The sequence below is a fragment of the Emys orbicularis genome, chromosome 5 (genome assembly GCF_028017835.1).
Source record: "Emys orbicularis isolate rEmyOrb1 chromosome 5, rEmyOrb1.hap1, whole genome shotgun sequence".
Classification (NCBI taxonomy): Eukaryota; Metazoa; Chordata; order Testudines; family Emydidae; genus Emys; species Emys orbicularis.
In genome coordinates this window covers 2,881,054-2,903,859 of record NC_088687.1, presented here as the reverse complement: position 1 = coordinate 2,903,859, position 22,806 = coordinate 2,881,054, and the positions used below count along the sequence as shown (strand labels likewise).

Genomic DNA, 22,806 nt, shown 5'->3' with positions numbered 1-22,806 from the left:
GGAAGCCAATGATGAGATGAACAGTCACTCCAAAGGTACAGTGGTATCACAGGTGTGCTGTAAAATAGCATCATGGTATATTGTAAACAACATGGCAACGAGAAGAGTCATCTAGGCTTTAGATACAGTGTACTTTCTGGGTTTTGAATCAGTACCTCCCCCTATGAATTGTTTGCTTTTGCCCTGCCTTTTGTTGCTTTAATAAAAATAAGTCAATGGATAGGTTGGTAGGGCTGTAGAAATATCAATGTCATCAAGGTTACACATCAGAATACATAATAATATTCAAAATACAAATCAAAGCATTATCTGAAGCATGTTATATACACAATTATGTATTTCTAAGCCAAGCACAGAATTCAAACTCCATCCAGACAGTTCTATGATAATGGATATTTATCTTGCATAGCAAGGAAACAAAGTGCTAAAAAAGCTAAATTATACATTAAATTTCAATGAGAAAATAATTACGAATTAAATGGCATGATACATAACTAAAAAATATCAAGACACCTAAGTAAAAATAAGCTACTTCACTCGACTTGGCCAACAAAACCAAAAACCCCACCAAAAAAAGCTATCAACCCTTGCTACCATTTACTACTCCCCACACTATCTAAGAGCTAAGATAGTTACACACACATTCTAGCAAGCCAACAGTAAGACTAATTCTATTTTAAAGTTTATTCTGTTCTCTAGATTGAGAGAGAAAATGAACCTGCTCAATTCCTCTCCCCCAACAACCATGTGGTCCTCGGGCAGCTTTACACAGCAAAACTCCTATCCCTCGACCTGCCCACCCTCCCAGATCAGTTACTGTCTTTCTGGCTGTATATAGGTGACTGTCTCAAACACAGACAGTTAAGAGTTTTTTTTAACAGTGTTCCTTCTTTGGCTGTCAGGATCATTAATGAGCAAGCCAAGGCCTGAACGTGGTGTTCCTGCAGTAGTCTTGGTCCCCACTAGTCCAGCAGAAAGCAGATCCAGATCTCTCAGATGGTGAAGTACAAAATTACTACAAATTTGGGACTACTTTTAGTTTCAGTTCCACATTCTGAATAGTTTCTTGGTTAATAGGATTCTTATAAATGTAGTCTTCTTGCATGAAACAAGCCCCAAACTCAGGCAAAATAGTCTTAAACAATTGCATTTGTGCTTAATAATAGTTGTGGTTATATTTTTCTTTTTGCACCTACTAGCGCTGAGGCCAGGTTTACATTAGGGCTTTTGCTGGTATAGAAATGTCACTAAAAAAATTACCACTCGAACTGCCATTACTATATCATCAAGAGTTTCTAGTGTATACCTGGCCTCAGTGTCATATTATTCTCTTCATACCTCCAGTGGTCCTTAGAGGATCCTATTTCTTTGCTTTTTAAAGCAGCTCCTCTTCCCTTCCCAGATCATGATGTGAGGAGGGTAGGGGAAGCTCCCACAGACCCCATCGTTGGTGGTTCCAAAATAGCATCAGAAAGCAATGCCGAAGGCCACAGAGTCCATGTTACAGAAAAAGGCTACAACATTTTTAAAAACAAAATCTGCAAAGCTGGCTCAGACACAGCCCTATAGGGGTATGCCTAAACTGCAGCTTGAAGGTGTGATTTTAGCACTCAAGCTGGTGCACTAAAAATATCAGTGTGGCTGTTATACATTGGCTGGTTGCCCTAGTCCAAGCCCACCTGACCCCTGGGTCTGAACTTGGGCAGGTAGCCTGAGCTACCACCTGCACTGCAACATCCACACTGCTATTTTTAGTGTGCTAGACTCTCACTAACTCGGCTCAAGCTATCTACCCGTGCTAGGAACCACGCCGCCAAGCTGCAATGTAGACATATCCTAGGAGACCTGGATTCACGTTCTGGGCTCAGTCTCAAGGTCTGCTGTGCTCTGGAGGAAGACATTTTAGTTTTTGATTAGGAGCAGCAAGGCTCTTAGTCAAATTACAGTGATCACTCCCAACCAATTGAGTCCTGGCCAGTTCTCCCTAAAGGAAGGATGGTGGCTGAGGCATAAGCTGTGTCTGCACTAAGGATTTTTCTGGTAAGAGCTTTCATAGCGAACATCCATGGTTGAAACATCTGGAGCCCTACTATAGACAAGACAGCTGTGGCCATAAGCATTTAACACCACATCAATCTGCTCTGACAAGATTTGGAGTTAAAGGCAATGGCCAGTGGCTCCTTATCTAGGCTAAGACACCCAGCGTTACATGAACCAGTGGATATATATTTAAAAAACTTAATACCTAATAATGCACATAAGTCATGTCATTTCAAGGATGAATCATAAAGCAAGGAAGCCTTCAAATATTCAACCTTCAGGCCTCAGCGTTGATGCCAAGATCCCCATTACATGTGGGACAAAGGCAGAAAGAGTCCTACAATTATGGACAATGCCTGCATATATGATTAATTGAATTCACTGTTATAGAATGTATGGGTGTTACAGTAAGTGAAAGAGAGCCCAAATGGATCTTCAGAAAACAGCACGGAGGTGAACAATGCCTTACATGCCAGGCTTCATTATGTACTGAGGTCCAGATCCTCAAAGATATTTAGGCTCCTTTCTCTTCCATTGATTTCAATAATAGCTTTTGAGAAGCTGGGCTTGAGTGTTTATTACCAAGTTTGCTAGCGTCCCAGTGTCCCCACTGGCTTGCAGATGCTGGAGCACAAAGACTGAGAAACCCTGGTTGAAAAGAACTGGCTCCCAGGGCATGGGTAAGCTAGTAATTTTGGAAGACTGGGACAGATACCATTGCCAGATCGCTAAAATACTAAAGATTGGTAAGATATCCCTTTGTAAACTTGGAGGACTTTGTTTTTATTATAGGAAAATAGGGTATGTTTTGATACCTGCTAAATCTCTAAACAAGATGGTAGTATCCAACCACTCTGCTAGGGCTATGAAAAACTCATTGCCTATATTTATTCATTCATTCCTCTCCAACACAGTCATACAGACTTTAGTCTGAACACATCAAAAAAACTGTTCTCACCACCAAGAGCAGTATCTGCTCACTGATCTTATCTCCATTTTCTTTTCAAAACAGATATCCAAAGCGTAACATCTACAACATCTAAATCCAAGGAACATCTTATTAAAATAAACTCTAAGCTGTGGAGATATTTCTAACTCAACACCCAGCCCATAAGTCCTCTGGAGAAGGATTTCAATAGGTTTTAAAACTAAAGCTCCATATTTTAAAAAGAAGGCACTAAAATGCAGGGAGGAAGAGTGTATTTAACTGCAACCGTGCCAGGGAACTAAGAACATCATCTCCTTTTTGTGCCTCCAAAGCCTGCAAAGGAAAAAGACAATCATTACAAAAACATTAACAGCTTCAGTCCAGCCATCAGCTTTCCATTTGGTTCCCCTCTCCTTTACACTTGTACACACTGATAACTGAGTCTTGTTAAGGGTAGTCACAGGATTAGTGTGACAGAGCATGACACTGAGCTGGCCTGGGAAAGATTTCTAGGTGACAACTTGGACTGTCTGATTTCTGACAAAAGAGTTTACTAAAACACACACGAATAATCCACACTAATAGAAGAGAGGAAAACTCCCTAACAGACTAATGAAGTCTGCAGACTATTAAGGCTGGTCCTAGTGCAGGTAACATGATGCTCACTGAAAGCCTACAGGGAAGCTCCACATCTGTCATTTAGATTGCAAACCCTCCAGACCAGGAATTTTTTTGAATGCTGTGTGAGCATAAGTACAATGGTGCCTCAATCCTGATGGTAGTCTTTGGGTGCTACCATAATATAAATGTTCATTAATAAATCAACCCTTGGCCCCCATATTAATCATTGAGCAATATCTTAGAACACAGTTATGGCACTGCCATAAGCTGCCACTACTCAACCAGGAGCAAGAGAAAGAAACTTGTTGCACCTAGAGCAACTTTGCTGCCTCCATGGAAACAAAGAAGGAGAGGTGATGATCTGGAATGACAAAACCTATTTACATGAGAAAGGAGTTAAGGGAGACCTGGTTACAGCCTGGCTCCAATTTGTAGCAAAGATGGAATCGTAACTTTGTTCCATAGTCTGAAGTTTTAGTCTGGTTAAGAAATATTTCTAAGGTTCTTTCTACACTACAAACTGCAATAGTGTGGTAACAAGCTCTTCTGACTACTGAAAATGTAGGGTAGATGGGGCACTAAAAAGGAAAAATCTCTGTGCCCTAATCCAGACCACCAGACAGCCCTGTGGACCTTTATCTCATACAATATGGAGGTTTAATGAGGTACTGTGAATAAGGACAGGAACCACACACTGAATACCAAGGATAAAAATATTGTTCAGCAGTTTCATTCACTCAGCAACTTCCACAGTGACTGAGGGTGAGGTCCTGAGAAAAATTAATAGTATATGTTCATGTAATTAAAGACTATACCACAATGCAGATGCACAAGGGGCAGAACAAGGATTGCACAGGAGTGCAATCAAATCCTAATGGTCTTCTAAGGGCAGTTTTTTTATGTGAAATTTATTACATTTAATCAAGTCAACTACCGTAGTCTAGAGAAGGCTGAGGGGGGACACGATAACAGCCTTCATATATGTCAGGGGTCGGCAACCTTTCAGAAGTGGTGTGCCGAGTCTTCATTTATTCACTCTAATTTAAGGTTTCGCGTGCCAGTAATACATTTTAACGTTTTTAGAAGGTCTCTTTCTATAAGTCTATAATATATAACTAAACTATTGTTATATATAAAGTAAATAAAGTTTTTAAAATGTTTAAGAAGCTTAATTTAAAATTAAATTAAAATGCCGAGCCCCTTGGACTGGTGGCCAGGACCCGGGCAGTGTGAGTGCCACTGAAAATCAGCTCGCGTGCTGCCTTCGGCACGCGTGCCATAAGTTGCCTACCCCTGATATATGTAATAGCTTGTTATAAAGATGATGGGGATTAATTGTACTCCATGTCCACCAAGAAGTATTTAGTTTGATTTGCAGCAAGGGAGATTCAGGTTAGATATTAGGAAAAACTTTCTGACTATAAGAATAGTTAAGCACTGAAATAGGCTTCCAAGGGAGGTTGTAGAATCCCAGTCATTGGAGGTTTTTAAGAACAGGTTGGACAAATACCTGTCAGAGATGGGCTAGGAATACTAATCCTGCCTCAATGCGGGCGGGATGGACTAGATGACCTCTTGAGGTCCCTTCCAGCCCAGCATTTCTATGATTCTATGTACAAATTTTGAATTCCTGAACATGGTCATTACAGAGCTGGAGGTGGCAGTCTTGGAAGGTCATCTGGCACTTCATGCATGCAGTTTACCTGTAGCTGTATCAGTCCCAGGAAAAGATATTACCTCTCCCACCTTGTCTCTCTAATTTGTCATTTTGGTTATTTAATCAATAATACTTTGGGAAAGAATCTATGTGCAGTAGGAAGTTCACACACATTCAAGGAACTTTATAGAGAACAGCTACCCAGCAACATGTTAGGTTTTATTTTGCCCAGGAGGAGCGGATCCAAAGCCCACTAAAATCCATGGGAGTCTGTTCATTCATTTCAATGTGCTTTGGATCAGCCCCAAAATCTCTTAAAAAGCCACAGGAAAATAAAACAGTCTTTGCCTTACCAGAAGCAGTTCTTGTCCCTGAGGTATGAGGCCCCGTAGAGCCACTTGAATTTCCACCTGGAGGAGGAGGAGCGGTAGGACTGGCATATGGATTGGCATATGGAAAATATGAGGAATGTGGTTGTGCCCTGACAAAAGAAACATGGGTTTAAGTTTTTTTTTTTTTTTTAAAGAAAGGTCACTGTTTAAGAAGGTATTAACACCCAGAGCGAAGCATCTCTTTTAAAAAGGCAGATGAGAGTAGAAAAATACAATTGCACACATTTTTCTTATTTTTAGGCCTAAAAATTAGCAAGATGCAAAGAGGAATTAGACATATACATGGATAACAAGGTTTTTCAGAGCTATCATACTTAATGCTAATAACTTTTGGAAGAGATATTAAACCTCATGCTTCAGGATTTAACCAGTCTCTAATTCCTAGGGATTGCACCTTCCTAAAAAGAATCTGATGCTGAGTATTGTCAGAAACTGGACTAGATTTTTGATCCAGTCTGGCAATTCCTTTGTTCTTCTATTACATTCATGTAATGTAAAAAAAAGTACTTTAAAGTATCTCTAGGACATTTTACTAGAGAAGATATGAGCAACTGCAGTACAGGTGTGACTAGAGACACTGAGTAAAATTCATGATCTTTGACTCATTTCACTTCAGTTTATTCTCAACTTCTACAGGCAGGAGATTCCTACTTTTTGAAAATCCAAAATCTACTCCTTCACACTAAGTTTGGATCACAATTTCTTCTTATTCTTGTCAGAACATGGGGAAAGAAGAGTTTTTTAATGGAACAAAGCTACTATGGTACTTGGTGACATTGGTACTCTTGTGGCATGTGCTTTCACAAATTTGAAAATGTTGGCTTAAAATCTGTTCTAAGACAGGAAGCTAAAGTTAGGCTCTTAAATACTTATTTAGGCCATTAAATAAGTGACTCGAGTTTCCGGCATTCTGAGCACCCAAGAGCTCCGACTGAAGTCAAAAAGCACATATTTTCTATATACTAGGGTTACCATATTTCAATAGTGAAAAAAGAGGACACTCCACGGGACCCCGCCCCTGCCCCAACTCCACCCCTTCCCCGCCCCCGGCCCCGCCCCAACTCCGCCCCTTCCCAACCCCAACTCTGCCCCCTCCCCTGAGCACCCCACATTCCCCCTCCTCCCTCCCGCCCCCCGGCTGCTGCTGCGCTGGGGAAGTTGCTTCGGCCCCTGCTGCGATGGAGAGCGGCGGGAGCCGGGAAAGTTGGAGCCCGGGGAGGAGGCGGTCCCCTTACCATGCCTCCCTATTTTCCCGGACATGTTCGGCTTTTTGGAAATTCCTCCCGGACGGGGATTTGAGGACCAAAAAGCCGGACATGTCTGGGAAAATCCGGACGTATGGTAACCCTACCTCTGACACTCACCTCTTCATACCTGTCCCGGGGCCTTCCTTTAAAGGGGCATCCCCATATCAACGGGGTCTACTTGGAAAAGATAATATTTACTCCCTTGTGTGGCTGAGCTGGACTGTGACAATCCAACCCATCATGAGTACTGTGAGAAATGGGGCACAACACTAACCAAGGCAGTGTCATTTCAGGGACTGTATGGGCCTCGAAGTTCAAACAAACAAGCTATATAAAGTCCTTTTCTTTACTGGGAAACCAAATGGAAGTTTTTCTAGAAGGGTATTTTTAGAAATCTCAGTATAATGACAAATTTCAAGCTCAGTTAAATAACTTTTTTGTGAAATGATGCAGAGCACAATTAGTACAGAGACATCAATAGTGAGAGATCCAAACTGGTTTGCCTGATATTGTGTAAAAATGTGTGTAACTTTGATATAGGCCTTGCCAAACTAATTATCGAAGCATATGCAACCATCGTCGTAGACAGTGACTTGTTTATACTGCTCTATATACTATACCAGTGTTTCTCAATCTGGGAGTCGTGATTTATTTGATAATTTATATGGTAAAAATGAGAAAATAAGCAATTTTTCAGTAATTCTGTGCTGTGATACTTGTATTTTTATGTCTGATTTTGTAAGCAAGTAGTTTTTAAGTGAGGGGTACTCAAGACAAATCAGCCTCCTGAAGGAGGTACAGTAGTCTGGAAACATTGACAACCACTGCTCTAATTGACCTGGATCAAGAATGTCTTTGTTTTACTTTCTATTTCTATAGTAAGGCTATTGGGATCTCAGCATTAAAATACAGTCTCAGAAGGATTTTTTGAATCATGTTTTTAAGAAATTTCTTAAATGGACCACTGCACTTCCCCCAAATTAATGAGTCTGATGTTTCATTTTTTAAGACCAAAGGTCCCTGCATCTTCCAAGTATTAGAGTGAGTTGTTTTCCAGAAACCCAAAGGTGGAAGTTCATTAGCAATCTATTTGTGTGTAATACATTTTATAGTAACAAATCAAAAGGAAGTCACAACTGGTCTAGTCAAATTTGCTTCCTGCCCTCTAGTCAGGGACATATCTCTCTGCTGTCAACAGTTCTCTCCGGAAACAGCAAAAGAAAGATCCCAGATCAATCTATGAAACTGAAAAGGGTATTCCCAGAAACACTGAGAAAATGAATGCCAAGGGCTTTTGTTACACTTTACCAGGGAGATCAGGAGTGAATGCACCAAACCGAAAACTCACTGCTGCGGAAATAAACACTCAGGGCTAGACTCTGCTTGGAGACAGCAGAATCTGCTACCATTTGCTGCTCTGAGGTGTACAGTGCCTCACAGAGCTGGGGAAAGGAGGCAAGACCGTGGCTGGCAGTGCAGGAGAGAGTAAGGTGCATTGCTGGCCTCCCCTCTGCGCTGCTATGGTGCTGAGCACTCCCCTCGCTGGGCCCCCCAGGCGGGGGGTGAGGTGACACCTCCACGTGCCCCAGGCCGGGCCAAGCCGTGGTGGGGTCCCTGTCCCTTTAAGAGCGGGGCTGGGCTGAGCCGAGCCGGCGGTTGGTGGCTCCGCTCCCGGCTGATGCCGGAGCCTGGGCTGAGAGCCAGGCTCGTCTCCTGCACCAGCTCCGGGCGAGGCTTTGCTGCGGCTCCTCCAGTCCCCCCGTGCCGGGCCGCCGCACGGTAGGAGCGGGTTGCATGATGCAGGGCAGGACCCGGTGGGGCCGAGGGCTGAACAGGCCCGGCAGGGGGCTGCTTGAGGGGGAAGCTGGGGAAGGGGTGGCACGGCCTCAACCCCCTGGGGCTGCCAGCCCCGCGGAGGAGGCAGAGGGGCACAAGCCGCAGCAGGACCCCAGCCCCCCGGGGGAGGGGATCTGGGGCCAGCCCAGGGAGGCAGGAGCAGCCCCGGAGGTGCTGGGCGCGTGCAGGGCAGAGCCCCGGGAGAGCCCCAGCCCCGCGGCGGGCAGTGCTGCAGAGGAGGAGCCCGTGCCCCCCGGCGGGCGAGGGGAGCCCCAGGCAGGGGAAGCCGGGCCGCCCGCACCCACCTCTCACGGCCGCTCCATGCTGCTCCCAGTACCGCTTTCAGCCGGCGCGGCTGCCCTGTCAGCCGCTTTTGGGTCTTTAAATAGTCGTCCGGGAGAAATCCCGGACATTTTTAGCTTTTTACAAATTCCCCCCCGAACGGCTATTTAAAGACCCAAAAGACGGACATGTCCGGGGAAACCCGGACGTATGGTAACCCTACTATACACAAATTTCCTGGTGTTTAGACCAGTTTAAAGCTTAAAAAATCCAGATATTCGAAACATCCTAGAAGCCCTAATGGGGGCGACTTCATTTACTTCAACAAGCCACTCTCCTCTGAAGAGTGACACTGTAAACATTTCTGTTTCTTCCTACTGAAGAAATCTGCACCGTGTATGTATTCAGTCATATCTGCTAGCTTTGCTGCTTTTACTTCTGTGAGCCCTTCAGAGCTAAGAGTGTCAGCTGGATTCTATTGCTGCTTGTGCAGAATTGGTCTCTGATCCCCAAAACTGTTTTTTTCTGCAGTTTGTCTCCTCCAGCTCCCTCCCAATCACTTGTCAAAGTAGATTGAAACTTCAGTGCATTCCAGCATGTTTTGTATTAGAGTCAGAAAGCTTTTATCAGTTAGTATCCCAACTTTTGTTCCTTAAAGAGTAGGTAAATACACACAGCCCCTTATATTACTACATTCCAATAAAAGTGAGTTGGCATATCTGCAGGTAGCCCAGTCACTTGATAACAAAACACTCCTGTGCAAGATCAGTTTGCGCTCTGCAGAGTCCCTGAAGACCAATAAAATCCCACTAAAATGGCAACTGTTGCTACTCCTACTAGGCTGTTTGGAAGAGAGTTTACAAAATTTTTTGATTTTTAAATAAACATTTCAAATGTGAATGGCAGATGAGGGCTCAGATATTTAAATTACTTTATTATTGTAACACACATTTTTGCCTGTTACTTTGTACAAAGTAATATTTATGTAAAAGTCCTTTGTAGAACCATGCCACTCGGATTTTCATTCATGGGATACGAGGTGGGGAGACTAGTCCATGCACTGGAGCTCCTGGAATTTGGCTCCCCATAATGTCACAGAATGGTGCATTCTGGATGTTACAACAGAGCAGGAACCAGCCCAAAGTGACTTTAGGGGAGATAAAATTAAGAAAAAAGGCTAATTTATAGGGCTGTCATGTGATTAAAAAAATTAATCGCAATTAATAATGCGATTAATTGCGCTGTTAAACAATAATATAATACCATTTATTTAAATGGTTTTGGATGCTTTTTACATTTTCAAATATATTTATTTCAATTACAACACAGAATACTTTATTTTTGATTGCAAATATTTGCACTGTAAAAAACAAAAGAAATAGTATTTTTCAATTCACCTAATACAAGTACTGTAATGCAATCTCTTTATCATGAAAGTTGAACTTACAAATGTAGAATTACGTACAAAAAATAACTGCATTCAAAAATAAAACAATGTAAAACTGTGGAGCCTATACGTCCACTCAGTCCTATTTCTTGTTCAACCAATCACTCAGACAAACAAGTTTGTTTACATTTGCAGGAGATAATGTTGCCCACTTCCTGTTTACAATGTCTCCTGGAAGTTTGAACAGGCGTTCGCAAGGCACTGTTGTAGCTGGCATCACAAGATATTTACATGCCAGATGTGCTGAAGTTTCATGTCCCTTCATGCTTTTACCACCATTCCAGAGGACATGCGTCCATGCTGATGATGAGTTCTGCTCGATAACTATCCAAAGCAGTGCAGACTGACCCATGTTCATTTTCATCATCTGAGTCAGATGCCACCAGCAGAAGGTTGATTCTGTAGTTTCTCCATCAGAGTATTGCTCTTTTAAGATTTCTGAAAGCATGCTCTAAACCAGGGGTCCCAAACACGCGGCCCGCGGGGCTCTTGCATGTGGCCCGCCAAGCTCCCCGCCCCTCTGCCTACCCGTGGGATTGCTCCCTGTGGGTTGCGAGCCCCGCGCCGCTCTCTGAAGCAGCTGGCAGCACGCCCCTTCAGGCCAGGGGGGGGAGGGGGAAGGAGGCAGAGGGCTCCTGCATTGCCTCCTTCCAGGCACCGCCCTCCGCAGCTCCCATTGGCCGGGAACAGGGAACCGCGACCAATGGGAGCTTCGTGGGAGGTACCTAGGGGAGCGGCAAGAGCAGCGCAGGCACGGAACTCTGAGCCCCCCCTTCTCCCCCAGGGGCTGCAGAGACACGGTTCCAGCTGCTTCCTGGAACGGAGCGGCGTGGGGCCGGGGGCCAGGGCGGGCAGGGAGTCTGCCCTGGCGCGCACCGCTGCCACCCCAGAGCCGCTCCAGGTAAGCAGCGCCAGGCTGGAGCTCGCACCCTGAACCCCTCCTGCACCCCTAACTCCCTGCCCTGAGCCCCCTGCCACATCCCACATCCCTCCTGCACCCCAACCCCCTGCCACATCCCACACCCCTCCTGCACTCCCTGCCCTGAGCCACCTGCCACACTCCTCACCCTCTTGCACCCCACCCACCAACTCCCTGCCGAGCCCCCTGCCGCACCCTGCACACCACCTGCACCCTAACCCCCTGCCCTGAGCCCCCTGCCACATCCCACACCCCTCCTGCACCCCAACCCCCTGCCGCATCCCGCACCCCTCCTGCACTCCAACCCCTTGCCCTGAGCCCCCGCCACATCCCACACCCCTCCTGCACCCCAACCCCCTGCCCTGAGCCACCTGCCGCACCCTGCACCCTTTATGCACCCCCTGGGGGCAGCGTTGGGGTGGGGACTTCAGAGAAGGGGTTGGAATGGGGCAGGCAAGGGGTGGGAAGAGGTGGGGCAGGGGCGGGGCCTAATGGAAAGGGTGGAGTGGGGGCAGGGCCAGAGGCAGCGAGGGGGGGGTGTCAGTGATGCGGCCCTCGGTTCAATGCACTAGTCCTCATGTGGCCCTCGTGGTCATTTGAGTTTGAGACCCCTGCTCTAAACCTCGTCCCTCTCCGATTTTGGAAGGCACTTCAGATTCTTAAACCTTGGGTCAAGTGCTGTAGCTATCTTTAGACATTTCACATTGGTATCTTCTTTGCATTTTGTCAAATCTGCAGTGAAAGTGTTCTTAAAACGAACATGTGCTTGGTTATCATCCAAAACTGCTACAACATGAAATATATGGCAGAATGCGGGTAAAACAGAGCTAGAGAGACACAATTCTCCCCCAAGGAGTTCAGTCACAAATTTAATTAACGCATTTTTTTTAACGAGCGTCATCAGCATGGAAGCATGTCCTCTGGAATGGTGGCCGAAGCATGAAGGGGCATACAAATGTTTAGCATATCTGGCACGTAAATACCTTGCAATGCCGGCTACAAAAGTGCCATGCGAACGCCTGTTCTCACTTTCAGGTGACACTGTAAACAAGCAGGCAGCATTATCTCTCGTAAATGTAAACAAACTTGTTTGTCTGAGCGATTGGCTGAACAAGAAGTAGGACTGAGTGGACTTGTAGGCTCAAAATTTTACTTTTTTTTTTATTGCCGTTATGTAACAAAAAAAATCTACATTTGTAAGTTGCACTTTCACGATAAAGAGATCACATGACAGTACTTCTGAGGTGAACTGAAAAATACTATTTCGTTTATCATTTTTACAGTGCAAATATTTAATCAAAAGTAATATAAAGTGAGCACTGTACACTTTGTATTGTGTTGTAATTGAAATCAATATATTTGAAAATGTAGAAAAACATCAAAAAATATTTAATAAATTTCAATTGGTGTTCTATTGTTTATCAGTGCAATTAAAACTGTGATTATTTTTTTGAGTTAATCGCGTAAGTTAACGGCAATTAATCAACAGCCCATCTAAGGGTATGTCTACACCCAGCCGCTAGTTCGGCGGCTGGGAATCGAAGTTCTGGGTTCGACTTATCGCGTCTTGTCTGGACGCGATAAGTCGAACCAGGAAGTGATCGCCGTCGACTGCGGTACTCCAGCTAGACGAGAGGAGTACCGCGGCGTCGACGGGGGAACCGCGGTGTCGACGGGGGAGCCTGCCTGTGGACCGAGGTAAGTTCGAACTAAGGTACTTCGAACTTCAGCTACGTTATTCACGTAGCTGAAGTTGCGTACCTTAGTTCGAATTGGGGGGTAAGTGTAGACCAAGCCTAATTTACAATTACTTCTATTCTTAATACTCTTAGCTATGTCACTGGAGACATTCCACACAGCTTTTTTACATAATTTTTTTAATTTGCAATTCATTTAAACAAGCTACAATGGTAGGTGCCTTAACTGAAACAAAACCAGTCTCAGAGAACCCTTTTAAAATGCCCCATCTGCTGAAGCTGCAGCTTCCGCCTGGGAATTGCTACTGTGGCAGGATTTTGCAGCTTGGATGATGCAGGATCCTGCAAGCTCAAATCCAGAAGCAATGTGAATATTTTATAGCCAGGTAAAGCATACACCACGAGGAGGAAAGACTACTGGGAACAGGGAGGGAGAGAGTGAGCGTAGAGCTTACCTTTGACTACCAGCCAAGTATCCTAGTAGGCCTCCTGTTCCGAGTCCAGTCCAAAACCCTCCTCCTAAATTGGTCTCAGAACTGGAACTGCCACCAAAACCACCAGCTCCTTAATTCAAATTGCAAACAGAAAAACAAAACAAAACTATCAAATATGAGTCAGTGGCAGTTAACCATCATGCCATCCTCAGAGTCAATAATATGTCATATTAAAGAATTATTTTAAACAAAGAAGAACTGTGAGGCTGACTCCAAATGACTTCAATGGCCTTCAATAGATCAATCCCCATTTGAAGAGCTTCAGGGAGCAGTTCTGCTCTGGAAAGTGACTACATTAAAAAATGAGCCTGGCTAGCTCAGTTGGTAGAGCATCAGACTTTTAATTTGAGGGTCCTGGGTTCAAGGAGGTGCTGCTCAGGTGGCGGGACCTTCCCCCTGTGATATCCTCCTACAACTTCAGATGGTGTCTCCTCAGGACTTTCCTTAACATTTCCTTGGGGGAGGGGAAATAGCTCAGTGGTTTGAGCATTGGCCTGCTAAACCCAGGGTAGTGAGTTCAATCCTTGAGAGGGCCATTTAGGGATCTGGGGCAAAAATCTGTCTGGGGATTGGCCCTGCTTTGAGCAGGGGGTTGGACTAGATGACCTCCTGAGGTCCCTTCCAACCCTGGTATTCTATGAAATGGCACCTTCTGTTTGTATTACAGTAATGTTTAGTGCAGGGGTCAGCAATCTTTCAGAAGTAGTGTGCCAAGTCTTCATTTATTCACTCTAATTTAAGGTTTTGCATGCCAGTAATACATTTTAACATTTTTAGAAGGTCTCTTTCTATAAGTCTATAATATATAACTAAACTATTGTTGTATGTAAAGTAAATAAGGTTTTTAAAATGTTTAAGAAGCTTCATTTAAAATTAAATTAAAATGCAGAGCCCCCCCCCCAGACCGGTGGCCAGGACCCGGCAGTGTGAGTGCCACTAAAAATCAGCTCGCGTACCACCTTTGGCACACATGCCATAGGTTGCCTACCCCTGGCTTAGTAGCTCCATCCAACAATGTCTTTGTTACTAGACACTGCACAAGAACACATTAAGAGACAGTCCCTGTACTAAAGAGCTTATACAGGCAAGACAGATAAAGCATGAGAGGTGAAACAAAGGTGAAGCAACTCATCCAAGATCACACAGCAGGTCAGTGGCAAAGCTGGGAACAGAACCTCGCTCAATGCCTTATACATTAGACCACTGCCTCCCAGTCTTCTCACTCAACAGATTTGCTGCCATTTTGAGTAAATAAGTATGTTGAGTAGTACACCTCTATCCCGATATAACGCGACCCAATATAACACAGTAAAGCAGCACTCCAGGGGGGCAGGCCTGCACACTCCAGTGGGTCAAAGCAAGTTCGATATAACACGGTTTCACCTATAACGCAGTAAGATTTTTTGGCTCCCAAGGACAGCGTTATATCGGGGTAGAGGTGTATGTGCTCAATCTAATGACTAAAACAACACTACCACATTTTTCTCCTGGTAGTTCGGTCTTAAGTGTGTGTTAACAGAACTGTTAACTAAGATCAGATTGCAAAATCTTCATTATTGGTGATGCATGAGTCAGGGAAAACCCAGCTTGACTTAAATCTCTGGTTGAACCTGCAGAATTAACAGTTAGAAAAAGCCATATTTCTAATTGTAAGCAGAAGCCTTTTAACCTGGAGTCAGAGGCAATGTGGAATTTCACAATGTCATTTACAGTCACATTTTAGAGTAGAACTGCACTCTAAACTAACTCCAGAGATAAACATATTAATAATCACTAAAAATAAAAAATAAAAAGTGAAGTGATTGGAGATGGCATTCCAAACTCCCCCTGAACTCGTCCAATCTAAACCATCTGCCAGAAACTTCACATGCATGTTATGCCATAGTAGTCTGAGGGAAATCAATAAGGTATTTGAGATAAGAGTTAAAGAAAAATTTTACAAACAGGGAAAATTTCCTAGTATGTCTAAAATCTGTTGGCCCTGGCAAGGACAGGGACCTTGGCTAAATTTGGATGATAAGGAATAGGATGGGAGAAGAAAATGACTTTTTGCTCTGCGCTTGACAACACCAGTAGGGTCCTGGTCCACGGCTGGGTTTTGTAGGTGCTTCACAATACTAATACATAATAATGATAACAATAGCCATTGCTGTTCTGTAGGAACTCACCAGGGTCATTAATGGGCACACGGCACAGACACATGGTTTAGAAATTCCACAATAAGCGAATAGGAACAGTTTTTTCAAAAGCACTTATGGAATTTAAGAGCACAACTCCCATTAACATACATATAAAAGCGCTCACCACCACACTAGTTCACAGCATTAAATTTTCAAGTTTCCACATGACTTATCCCTACCCTATCTCTCATTCAGTATTGAAAAGTTGACTCCCACTTCCGATAAGCCAATGATGCCAGCCTCCATTGCCCACTACTTACATTTTCAAACAAGCACCTTCATACTTTCTCCAGTGCTGCCTCATACACTTGGGAGGCACTCCCCGTAAACATCTGCACACCTACAGTACAACCTATGAGTTATGAACACCTCAGGAATGGAGGTTGTTCGTAACTCTGAACAAAACGTTATGGTTGTTCTTTCAAAAGTTTACAACTGAACATTGACTTAATACAGCTTTGAAACTTTACTATGCAGAAAAAAATGCTTCTTTCCCTTTTTTTTTTTTTAAGTAGTTTACATTTAATATACTACTGTATTTGCTTTTTTTTTTTTTAGGTCTCTGCTGCTGCCTGACCGTGTACTTCCGGTTCCAAAGGAGGTGTGTGGTTGACTGGTCAGTTTGTAATTCTGGTGTTCGTAACTCTGAGGTTCTACTGTACCGCATTATCCACCTTCAACTCCCTCCTCAAAACTCCCCTTTGCCATGAAGCCTACAAAAACTTGACAATGGCTGGGCTGCTGGCATGCTGAGACCACTGCCTATCATGCTGACCAACGTTATCTCATTGTTTCCTTGTGTGCCTCTGTGGGTCTGTCTGTATCCATCTGGTGTCTCTTTCCTTATATTTAAGTTTATAAACTTTGGGGCACTGGACTGTCTTTTTTCTGTGTTTATTCAGCACCTAGCACAATGGCATACCACATAAAAATATTTTTACTCAAAATGTTTGATTCCTTTCAAGTTGTGACCGACCAACCCTCCTCCCCACAGACTCTGACCAAATAAATATGAAGTTTCATGCTAAAAGGACTGCTTTGAAAAAAGTTAAGTTTGCCAAAAATAATGGGAGAGTTTCAAAGACAAAGGGCAGCCAGGAATCCAACTCTCTTTGAGGGTCAGTAGGAGTTGGCCATTTGTGCCTTTGAAAGTCTCCTCCAAAGAGTATAGTGCAAAGCTAGTTGCAACTTTAATAATGAACTCATGACTGTGGGCCCCATAACTGACATTCACACTCAGCAATGCATGAAGACACTGTTTTGTTTCTTAAACTATTCCCACCCACATTTGCTGCAGCCAGAGCAATATCCCATTGCTACAACAAGCTTAGAACCACACCTGTGAAGCTGGATTTAAAACCAGGAGGAGGTGGTGTCTGACTATTCTGCCAAGACGTCCTAGAGTATCCATCACCATTAGAGAAATCCTGTTGAGGCAGCTGATTACTGAGGAATAGCTTGTAACATCCATAAGCAAGGAGCAGAAGTACTATTACGACAATCACTCCAGCAACAGAGTTAGAGGAATCCTGAGAATTCACTTTACTTGACTGGTAATAGCTGGAGCCAAAGCTTCCACCAAAGTTGTTTGCTTTTCTTTGGCCTTCCTCGGTTAACTCTAACCCGTACTGCAAACCACAAGATCCCCTTAAGATGTAAGGGTCGTCTGGATAATCATAGCCTTCACAGGTCACTTCGATTCTTCCAAAGCGATAGGAGTTGTCCAAGTCTGCCTTACACTCCCACTGAAATTAGTAAACAAAATTCAAAGTAGTAACCATTTCCTGGTAGGTGAGAGTAGCTCTTTTGTTTGCTTTCCTATATATGTAGTGAAATATAGCAATAATTAATAAAATAATTTTAAAACAGTAATTAAGAGAGCTTCTGGACATTTGTATTTTAAAAGTTAGCTATCAAGATTCACGAACCTTTAACTTAGAGAAACTGAACATTCAAAAAGGAAAGCAATTGTAACTTTAAAGACAGTGTTTCAGTAGTTCACATATCAGGTTTTTCTAAGCATTCATCTTTAAAGAATACTGCAGAGTATCATGTAATAAAAAAAAAATAGCCTTTAAAATGTTTTAATAAGTGTCCCCCACAAGAAAGCTGTGTGGTAGTTACAATGAAATACTAATCAAGGTTCCAGTCCTGCAATCTGATCCATGTCAACAGACTATTGTATCCAGGTGGAGCTCCATTGACATCAGTGAGACAGAAGGGTTGCCCACACAGATTAAATTGCAGGATCAGAAACAATGATGTAATGAAACCATTCTGTAAAGGAAGTCATAAATGCAACTCCTAAAGACGTGCCTATCTCAAACAAAAAAATGGCCTTAGCCATAGGGCACACAGAGCTTTAGGAAGATTTAAATAGGTAATTTCTGAAGAAACAATTCAGAATGACATGTGCAATTGTAAATCCAGATTCGACTGAATTTACAAAGTAATACCAAGATCTTTCAGTGTTTCTATTGCTAAGACTCCCATTTCAGCTTTTCTTCCTTAGAGATCTATTTTGCTATTACCCAAACTTTTGACAATTGGATAAAATATTAAAATTGAAACCACATTTTTGCTTGAAAGATTTGCAGCAGTTTAACTTAAATTGGTTTTAAAAATCGGTTTAGCTAAGATGGTACAAACCTCTGTGTTTGGTTACAGAATGCCTTGTTTCAGGTTTAGCATAAATTGATTGGCAATCTGTTTTAGCAAAGCCAAAATAAGGGTGTCCAAGTATGGTCTTGCACTGTTTTAACTAACCCAGTTTAAAAATAATTAAGTTAAACTCTGCAACTTTCTCATGTAGACTAGACCTTATTTTTACACTAAAGAAAGATATGGGTAATATGGAGACTTTTGTATTGGTCTTTGATTTCAGGAAGGGTATTTTAAAGAAACCTAACATTTGGATCAAATTTAAAGGAATAATCTGCACTATAATTTAGAAACGTTCTTGTGATTCTTTTCTGTTTATGGTTGCTGAAAATTTCATTCAGTCTGTGCAAAGAGATTCTTATTTAATATTTAGCATTTCATTTACATGCACTTTTAAGTGAAGCTACCTGTATGTCAAAGCCATCCCAGCCTTTGTTAAGACACTGGACAATCGCGGGGACGTATGCACATCCAGCTGTACCGCCAGTACATTGTAACTGGGGAATTGGAGATGTTCGCCGAGAAGTAGTATATTGATCTCTGTGGAAAGTGAGAGCTTGGACCTCCCGCAACAAAACTCTCCCTGAAACAGGAAGTACACAAATTAACAGAACTAGCATCCATGAAGAATTTGTTTCAGAACAAGAGTAAATGTGACAGTTAACTCAAGCAGCCTGCCAAGATGCTTTCAGAACAGGGAGCACCAGGGTGGATTTGATTTAAATCACTAGTCAGGAAGACTCGATTTAATCATGGATTTCTACATAAAAGTGCACTCCTGTTGGTTGTTATAACCTTAATACATATTCTTCACAGGTAGAGGAACTTCATTACAATATTCCCAAACTGGGTCTCTTTTACGGCCTGCTGCCATTATAGGTTTTCCCTTCTAGTGAGAGAATGGTATGGTAGATTTCAAATCAATGAAGGCTACACTCAGAAAGACCTCAAGACTTCTGGAATATGCTGCTCAAACAGTTTCACTTTTGTTTCTACTGCCTGTCCCTCCCTTCTCACATTTATCTCCAGACTTCTCCTTGTCCAGATCTATTCTGCCCCCAACAATCTTCTAATTCATTGAACTTTTTGAAACTTTGCACTTTTAGAGAGAGAGTCAGGGATTGATTCTGTCTACATAATTTGCAGAGGGACAATAGGGTTGAGGTCTGTTATATCTCACCTCTATATATTATTTAATTTATTTAAAAACATTTTTGCTGTTAACAAGCATGTTATCTCTGGAGACACAAATCCACAGTTTGAGAACTGCAAAACTAAACATCTCTGCTGGTATCTTCTAGACTGAGCACTGAATCCCATTGGGTAGATAGAAAGATTAACCTAAATAATCTAAACAGAAACCCCTGGAAACCCATAAGATTGGGTCCCTAATCCATGAACTATTGGAACTCATTTACAAAACTTTTCTTAAACATTACATGAATACTGTATATACTCGTTCATTAGCCTGTTCGTTTATAAGCCGACACCCCAAGATGGATAAGTAAAAATAGCGAAAACTGTATGACCCTTTCATAAACTGACCCTATATTTCAGGGGTTGGAAAACTTTGGCTGCTAGCCCATCAGGGTAAGCCGCTGGCAGGTTGGGATGTTTTGTTTACCTGGAGCGTCTGCAGGCATGGAGCCCCTTAGCTCCCAGTGGCTGTGGTTCACCGTTCCCGCAGCTCCCATTGGCTGGGAACGGCGAACCACAGCCACAGGGAGCTGAGGGGCTCCATGCCTGCAGACGCTCCAGGTAAACAAAACAACAATGTATTAGATATTCAATTCAATGATTCCATAGAGTTTAAAATCATCAAATTTTGGTGTAGAACTGTTTATAAGATGAGCCCCGCTCTTTGATGCGTCACTATTTACCAAAAATATTAGGCTTATGAACGAGTATATATGGTATATTGTCTCATAGTACAGAATTAGAATTTATAATCCCTATTCCATGATGAGATATCTGAGCTATAATGTATCTTAATTAAAACTATCTTTAGATCAGATTTTTTCGATAAAATGCTTTTTAAGGAAAAAACCTATTTTTTTTTTTTTAAAACAAATCATTGATTTTTATCCACTCTGAGCACTTTAAAAACCACTTGAGACTCCCAGCAACAATGTGATTGTGGCTGAAAGTCTGACACCGATAAACCCTGCTAATAGGACCCAGCTCTGTTCTACTCCTTTCAAAGAGATGTTACTATGTATGTCACAGCCCAGCTGGCACCTCACCAATAACATTCAGATTTATGCAAGAACCTTTAGTAGCAATGCAATACACCTCTACCCCGATATAACGCTGTCCTCGGGAGCCAAAAATTTTTACCGCGTTATAGGGGAAACCGCGTTATATCGAACTTACTTTGATCCGCCGGAGCACGCAGCCCCGCCTCCCCGGAGCACTGCTTTACAGTGTTATATCCGAATTCGTGTTATATTGGGTCGCGTTATATCGGGGTAGAGGTGTAGTTTCTCTGAAAAGCGAATCCCTGACAGTGTATTTACCATACAGATGCTCATGAACAAATTTGTTAAAATAAATATTTGTCTGCTTCATAGACTCCATAAAAAGCTTTTGACTGGCACTCATGACTGAACCTAAAATTAGTACAAAATGGAAGTGGAGGAAAAACCTATGACATTAGTCAATCCATGTACCAGTCCATCAAATTCAAGACAGCAATATACAAACTGAAGACTTCAAGAAAGAAAGATGAGTAAAACAGGGTTTAATTTCAGCCTAGCCCTCTTCAATTGATAAATCAGTGACATACCAACTCTACTGGAACAATCCCCAAGTCAAGAATGCCCATTAAAAGACTCAAAAATTAAATGCCTGCTGTGTCATGATGACGAAGCATACTATCACCTACTTATGAGGATCGTCAAGAATCTTACACTTTATAGAAATTTACCACAATACATGAGCCATGCAGGTCAAACAAGCAAACAAACCCTCACAATCATAATTTTTCAGGGGGACAAAAATGAAAACAAGCAAAACAGTAAAATTCAGAGACTTGAAGACAGACCCTAAATAATGCATACACAAGAACAGCAATACTGGGTCAGTCCAATGGTCCATCTAGCCCAGGATTCTAATGAGATTAGGGCAGTGGTTCTCAACCTATTTACCATTATGGGCCACAATGTGTTATGGGGGCCACATCCAATACTACCTGTATGGCCCTGAGGCTGTCACATGGGGCAGCTCTGTGCTGATTGGGCTGCAAGCGGCCTGCGGGCCACGTGCTGAGAACTGCTGGGTGAGGGGAAGTTTATAAAAAGAAGGCCTGGACCAATAAAAGGTAGGGTGACCAGATAGAAAATGTAAAAAATCAGGATAGGGGTGGGGGGTAATAGGTACCTATATAAGAAAAAATCCCAAATATCGGGACTGTCCCTATAAAATCGGGACATCTGGTCACCCTAGATAGGGGTGACTGGGGATGGTTTTAAATAAGACAAAAGGAAAGTGTCTTAAAAGGAGCAAACATAAACCTTCCCACCCCACCAGTGTTATCTTAAAAGTGAAGCGGATGTGAACCCAGGTGGAATGGAAAACAGGAGAGAGGAGAGGAAAGGCCTTGTTGAGAAAGGAGGTTGTGAAGCTGGTCTGGATTGAGACTGGCACTAAGGGTGACCCGTCTCCCAGTCTTCTTAGCTGGGGTCAGTCCCTGGCAAGGACATCACTTGTTTACTGCCGGGTATAAAGGGAAGTGAATTGGAGCCGACACGCCAGGAGATGGTTTCCCCAGGTCTGGCCTGTTTGTCCCTATACTGAGCCCCAGCTTCTGCCAGCTCTGGTACCGTGCGCGGCGTGCGCATGCTCAGCGGCAGGCAGCGTTAGTGTAACGGTACCAACCCCGTGTGCCCCTTGCTCGCCCCCGTTAACAAGGGCTAGTGCGGGGCCAGGCCCGCGGCGGGGCTCGGCTCGGCGCGCCGCCCGCCCCGCGGGAACAGGGGGCTCACACCCTCCCGGGGCGCTGAGAGACCGGCGCAGCCCGGCTCCCGCGCCCCCCCGCGGGGAGGGGTCGAGCCCTTACCCGGCTGGTCCCAGCCCCGCGCAAGCCCCGGCCCGCTCAGGAACAGCAGCAGGGACACGAGCAGGACCCGCCCGCCGGCCGCCATGACGATTCCAGGGCACATCCGGCTGCTACAGCTCGCTGTCACCCGGCGCCGACAGCGCCCGTTACTGCGCACGCGCCTGCAAGCCGCGCCCTCTGATTGGCTGGTGATTGTTGAGCAGTCCTCTCTCGCGCACCCTGCTGCGTTCCGGCCACAGCGCGGAACATGGGCGGAGTCCCGCCGACCCTCGCTCCGCCCCCCGTCCTGATCCCGCCTCCCTGCCCTGCAGAGCCAATGGGAGGCGAGGAGTCTCTGAGCCAACAAGA

At 43.8% G+C, this 22,806-nt stretch overlaps 1 protein-coding gene across 2 annotated transcripts; it reads right to left on the bottom strand.

Moving 5' to 3' along the window:
* Positions 1-230: 230 nt before the first annotated feature.
* On the bottom strand, positions 231-22,579 carry SARAF (store-operated calcium entry associated regulatory factor). 2 transcript variants are annotated; one of them, XM_065404802.1, is made up of 6 exons: positions 22,459-22,579; positions 18,809-18,984; positions 17,080-17,485; positions 13,522-13,630; positions 5,600-5,727; positions 231-3,301 (listed from the first exon to the last, which is right to left on the bottom strand). In XM_065404802.1, exons 1-6 carry the CDS (start codon positions 22,559-22,561, stop codon positions 3,276-3,278), a joined length of 948 nt encoding a protein of 315 aa, XP_065260874.1. In that variant the 5' UTR covers positions 22,562-22,579; the 3' UTR covers positions 231-3,275. The 2 variants fall into 2 exon arrangements, with proteins under 2 accessions (XP_065260874.1, XP_065260876.1); XM_065404804.1 differs by having other exon boundaries at positions 13,522-13,627.
* Positions 22,580-22,806: the final 227 nt, after the last annotated feature.

Bases quoted from the DNA above. Each gene is read 5' to 3' on its own strand.
- SARAF (XM_065404802.1), bottom strand. From the start codon at position 22,561: ATGTGCCCTGGAATCGTCATGGCGGCCGGCGGGCGGGTCCTGCTCGTG. The intron at 13,631-17,079 runs GTGTGGTTCTAA...ATTTGAATTAAG, and splicing joins TTTTAAATCCAGCTTCACAG to GAGCTGGTGGTTTTGGTGGC. The intron at 3,302-5,599 runs GTAAGGCAAAGA...TTTCCTTTGCAG, and splicing joins AGGGACAAGAACTGCTTCTG to GCTTTGGAGGCACAAAAAGG.